The sequence below is a fragment of the Hemibagrus wyckioides genome, linkage group LG18, assembly GCF_019097595.1.
Source record: "Hemibagrus wyckioides isolate EC202008001 linkage group LG18, SWU_Hwy_1.0, whole genome shotgun sequence".
Lineage (NCBI taxonomy): Eukaryota > Metazoa > Chordata > Actinopteri > Siluriformes > Bagridae > Hemibagrus > Hemibagrus wyckioides.
In genome coordinates this window covers 8,982,038-8,988,037 of record NC_080727.1, presented here as the reverse complement: position 1 = coordinate 8,988,037, position 6,000 = coordinate 8,982,038, and the positions used below count along the sequence as shown (strand labels likewise).

General features: G+C 41.1%; 1 protein-coding gene across 8 annotated transcripts in view; it reads left to right on the top strand.

Annotated features, from left to right (window-relative positions):
- The first annotated feature begins 2,597 nt into the window (after nt 1-2,597).
- The window catches only part of cdk5rap2 (CDK5 regulatory subunit associated protein 2), a 44,266-nt gene continuing 40,863 nt past the window's right edge, over nt 2,598-6,000 (top strand). For 4 of the 8 annotated variants that reach the window (XM_058414963.1, XM_058414970.1, XM_058414965.1 and 1 more), the window contains exon 1: nt 2,598-2,792. In XM_058414963.1, the coding sequence (XP_058270946.1) occupies nt 2,740-2,792 (53 nt within the window). In that variant the 5' untranslated portion in view covers nt 2,598-2,739. Of the gene's footprint in view, nt 2,793-3,742; nt 3,963-6,000 lie in introns of those variants that run through there. The other 4 variants (XM_058414964.1, XM_058414967.1, XM_058414966.1 and 1 more) reach the window with 2 other exon arrangements.

Here is a 6,000-nt window from a genome sequence, read left to right as displayed (position 1 = left end):
CTATCTATCTATCTATCTATCTATCTATCTATCTATCTATCTATCTATCTATCTATCTATCTATCTATCTATCTATCTATCTATCTATCTATCTATCTATCTATCTATAATCCATTGTAGCCTTGTAAACAAATGGGTTTCTTATTGGATTTTCATACCAGCTTGTACCTGTAGATGGCGCCATTAGGAGCACCAGCGTTGTTCCTCTCTCAGCTGTTCTCATTATGGTGGGATCACATGATCTGATCCGCCTATTTGATTGGGTACACTTTTTACAACAGCTGCTCTTCTTGATGCAACCCTCCCAGGTTTGGGACCGGCACTGAGAGTGTACTGGTTAGTGTAGCCCCCAGTGGATGGGCTGGTTCCTGCCCAGGAATTAAACTGGCCACATTGGTGAGAGCATGGAGTCATTTACCACGAGACTACCCTGGGACACCCATTCAATGCGTACTAATACAAATATCAGTATATACTAATGTCACATATATGTTGCTCATTCCTAAAACATCTGGAATATATATATACACACATATATGTAATGTCTTGTAGAAATATTCAGTATGGAAACATTTATTTGTAGGATTTGTGGGCAATTATTTTTCCAAAAGGGCCACAACTTAGCACATGCTTCACGATCTCCCTTTGAAAAGTCTTTGAATTGAATGTTCATCTCTTTACACACTCTTGCCTCCTATGATTTCTTCCACACTTCATCTCGAACAGTCCGCATCGCAAACTGGATGATCACAGGTCTTGGTAACTTGTTAGTTGTGGCGTCATTTCTCTTTCTTTTACGATGCACTGTATCCACCGACTGTATCTGGCATGCTCCAAACACTGCTGTCTCAGTGAGATGTTTTCTTTTCTCAGGTCAGCTATTTCCTTTTTCAGTTCGCTGACGTCTTCTTAACTATAGCAGTAACAGCCCTCGACACAGAATTATAAAAACTGCAGCAATAAAACTACTGCAATGGGCAGAAACAGAAGTGCATACATGCAACAATATGCAAAAAACCCTGTATTTTACAAATCAAACAAGTACATCATCTGGTATCAACAAGAACAGTACTGTAATGGCAGCCCTGAACATTCATCCATCCATCGTCTGTACGCGCTTATTCCTAATTAGGGTCACGGGGGTCTGCTGGAGCCTGTCCCAGTGCACATAGGGCAAAAGGCAGGGGTACACCCTGGACAGGTTGCCAGTCCATTGCAGGGCCACATATAGACAGACAACCACACACGCAATTTAGAATTACCAATCAACCTGATGTACATGTTTTTAGACTGTGAGTCTGGAAACCGGAGTACCCAGAGTAAACCCATGCAGGCACAGGAAAAACATGCAAACTGCACACAGAAAGGCCCCTGCCTGTTCGAACCCGGGACTCAAACCCAGGACGTTCTTGCTGTGAGGCAACAATGCTAACCACTAAGCCACCATGCTGCCCCCCTGAACAGTCAGACTAAAACTATTCTCTTTCCTGGTTTCAGGAAGCAGTGTTCATTCCTCTTTTTCCACAGGCAGTCTGCCTCCTGAAAATATCGGGGAAAGAGTTAAAAATGTCATAAAAAGTGATGCAGCAGACTTTCATATACTCATATAAAACTGCAGATCTATCTTTTATTAAGGGTCATCTTTAAAGCATTGCACAGGGAATCTATGCTTCATTATACCACCAGCATGTCCTGATCAGTGAGTGCATGCGTTCGTCTCTGATCCTGCTGACCCTGACCCTGTATCTGACTGACCTGAGCCTGTGGACTCAGTGATACAGGACTCTGATTAAGAGTCTGGGTTAATACAGAGATAAGAAACCACCTTGAAATATTCTGTCTATTAAACACAAACTGAATTACATTACTTTAAAGGTATGATGCTAATTATGGTATAATGATACACTTGACCAGTTCATTAAAATACTCTTTAGCATAATAACAAGAGGTTATTAGGACATAATACAATAGCCAAACATTTAAGAAGCTTTAAGCACATTACTTAAAACTTCTCACTTGCAGGTTCACACACTAACGACAGTGACGTCACTTTACTGATTGGCTAGAGATGGACAGTAGGTTGAGAAGCAGTGGACCAATGGGGACTTTTATCCCGCCCCCTAATCTGCATAAAACTCTACTTGTGATTTGTGGAAGAACAAACTAGCATCCTGGAAAGAAGACAGAAAAGTGAACCGTGAATAAAGAGAAAATTAAATAAACGAGCAAAAAAAGCAGAAAGCACAAGTATCCGAGTAAATTAAGCACGGAAAAATAAAAGTATGTTTTTAATTCCTAGTATTTCGAGATCTTTTTTTTTTCTTTGCTTGTTTTATTTTTTTAATTCTTGTATTTAATTCTATGATTTGCATGACACCATACAAACTTGATGTGATCATATACGATGGAAATGCGTGTTTAGAATGTTGATATTTACTGAACTAGTCTCAACACACTTCTTTGAGACTCTGTAAATGATTGACAGACTCCACAGACTAGAAGAACTAGAGTGTAGAATTCGTTTGGTCCAATCACGGAAGAGCAATGTTCCGCGTGGCCCCGCCCCCTGAGGTCCTTGCTGTGGCTGGCGGGCAGTGACGTCACTGGTTCTAAAATGGCGGTACCGACCCTGCTTTGAATATTTTCCTTGCTGCTCGTTTTTTATAATAAACAAAAACACATAATGTTCATTTTTTTACTCTGGATTTGCGGATAAATAGGAGTATTAATTAAGAAAAAATGGATTCGGTGGTAGGGGAGGATCAGACGCTGCCTTTTGACATCAATGGGAGGTAGGTTAGCTCAGCTCATTTGAAAATTAACGACTTGCATGACAGAGCGGTCAGTCCGGTCAGTATTGTTTTGTATGTGTTGTGAGTAACGAGGTTAAGCATACAATACTGCAAATTATTTTTGTCGCACTTTTATTGCAAACTCGCACAGACCCTAACAAAACCTGCAAAATGCCAATGATGTCATTCAGTTGCTTTTTTATCCTCTCTGGCACAGGATCACCCTTTACTGGCTCTGACTCAAAACTAACTTCACTAAAGCACCCAGCTAACTGAGCTGTTTTATTTATTAACACAATTTCAAGCACATAGGCAAGGAAGCACATTAACAGATAAATATAAAACAATAACCGGCGTCGTAAAATCAACACTTTTTTATTCTGCTGGCAAAAGACAGAAATGATTCGGAGTCGACTCCACAAAGCGAAATGACTCGTTTGCACGTGCGTTAGATATGTTAGATAATCTGATATATTATATAATATATTTTTTCAGATAAATTTGTGGCCCTCCATTTGGCTTTTCTATCTCCGGTATTTGTTTTCGTATTGAACGAATTATTCTGTGAATTCGACTCCTTGATTCTATCCAATCGATTCCCAACAGCTGAATTCTGACTCAGAGTCGACTCCAAACTATGTGGAATCGAAGCACCTCTCTGTAGTTCTGTACATAACGACGTGGCTGTTCATATAGTTGCTCACTGATCCTGAGCATCACTATCATTAGCGTGAAGTCTGATTTAGATTCTCAGATTTATAAAAAAAATCCTTCTGTGTGAGTTTATAAAGACATCTCGAGCAAGTTTAGTAATCGAAACAGATTCGCATGCTGTTGCCTTCGATGTCTGACTTTAGTCAATGAATAAAGCCCGTTATCCTTGTATGATCATATCAGTCCATGTCTACACGTTAGATGAAGATACGCGTCATATCCGTGTTGACTTCCGCTTGCATATTACTGCGCAGTGACAGTTATTTTAGTTCCCGCGCGTGCAATCGCGTCTCGCGCTGTCATAACAAATAGCACGCACTTAGCAAGGTAGCATTGCTAGCTAGGGGTTCCCCGAAAAGAGGAAATTCGTCTTAGGTGGAGTCGAAAAGCTATCATTTTGGGTCATGTAACGGTCCCTTTCTCTTTTTATCACTATGTAAATCATCTACTAAGTAGGTAAGTTTCATATTGTAATATTAAAATTAGTAGTATTTGGTTAATATATTTAAATATATATATATATATATATATATATTGGCTGCGTCCCAAACCGCGTAGTAGCTAGGTATGTAGTATTTATATATAGTACATCATGACCTGGCTTGTTCTAATGGGTTGTCATGGCTACCTGTGGTCAATAGTTTGTAAAAGTACTACGACACTAATGTTATTTAGGCTTGCAGTTTACATTAGCACGGTAGTATGGTTTAATCTGCCTTGTCCTACTTATTAGTATGCTAGTATGCTACTTCAAACTTCAGAGAGTGGAAAATGAGCAATGAGTGAGAATGGCTTGTTTTGCGGAAGATGAGAGATCATGGATTTTTTTGGTGTAAATGACTTAAAAGAACTTGATGATATAGTAAGATGAGAGTGATCTTGGCCTCCACTGTCCTTATGGCGCTGATGAATAAGTAAATAGCGGAGTTGTGACCGTTGTTGTTATTATTATTATGAAGGCGCACGCGCAGGTGACTAACCGCCGTGTGGAAATGACCGTGCTGAAACTGTTTCTATTTCCACCTTAAACTCCGCTTTACGTTAAATGTTTACTTTAATTATTTCATGTGGATTGTTTTTGATCATTCGGTGCCGTTATGTGATGTGATGGGATACGAGGTCTTGTATTTCTTCAGAGAAGAGGAAGTAGGGTGTTAAAGTCGCTTCAAGGAAGAGACCAGAAAAGGATTCTTCTCTCTCTCCCTCTTTCACTCTTTCGCTCTCTCTGTCTCTCTCTGTCTCTCTCTCTCTCTCTCTCTCTGTCTCTCTGTCTCTCTCTCTCTTTCTCTGTCTCTCTCTCTCTGTATCACTCACTCGCGCACACACACACACACTCAAACATTATTGTGACTCTCGATCTCTCTCTCTCTCTCTCTCTCTCTCTCTCTGTCTCTCTCTCTCTTTCTCTGTCTTTCTGTCTCACTCGTGCACTCACTCGCGCACACACACACACACAAACATTATTGTGACTCTCTATCTCTCTCGATCTCTCTCTCTCTCTCTCTCTATCTCTCTCTCTCTCTCTCTCTGTATCACTCACTCACTCATGCGTGCACACACACACACACACTCACACACAAGCATTATTGTGGCCACTGTGATCTCTCTCGCTCTCTCTCTCTCTCTCTCTCTCTCTCTCTCTCTCTTTCTTTATCTCTCTCACTCTCACGCTCTCTCTCTCTCTCTCTCTCTCTCTCTCTCTCTCTCTCTGTATCACTCACTCACTCATGCGTGCACACACACACACACACTCACACACAAGCATTATTGTGGCCACTGTGATCTCTCTCTCGCTCTCTCTCTCTCTCTCTCTCTCTCTCTCTTTCTTTATCTCTCTCACGCTCTCTCTCTCTCTCTCTCTCTCTCTCTCTCTCTCTCTCTCTCTCTGTATCACTCACTCACTCATGCGCACACACACACACACACAAGCATTATTGTGGCCACTGTGATCTCTCTCTCTCTCTCTCTCTCTTTCTTTATCTCTCTCACTCTCACGCTCTCTCTATCTCTCTCTCTCTCTCTCTCTCTGTATCACTCACTCACTCATGCGCGCGCACACACACACACAAGCATTATTGTGGCCACTGTGATCTCTCTCTCTCTCTCTCTCTCTCTCTCTCTCTCTTTCTTTATCTCTCTCACTCTCATGCTCTCTCTCTCTCTCTCTGTCTTTCTGTCTTTCTTTCTCTCTCTGTATCACTCACTCACACACACTGCTCTCTCTCCTTCTGTCTGTCTCTCTCTCTGTCTCTCTCTCTCACTCTCTCTCTCGCTCTATCTCTGTCTCTTTTTCTCTGTCTCTCTCTCATGCAGTATAATGTAATTGTGTACACTGGCACCAAACTATTACTGAACTAAATGAATGAATTGAAATGCCAGCGAGAAGTGGAGAAAGAGAAGTCACTGTACAAAACTCTAATAATAAAAACACAAGTTAGGTCGTGTTCCCAGGTGTGAATCCCAAAGATTAAAATAACTCCTCAAATAGATTGCA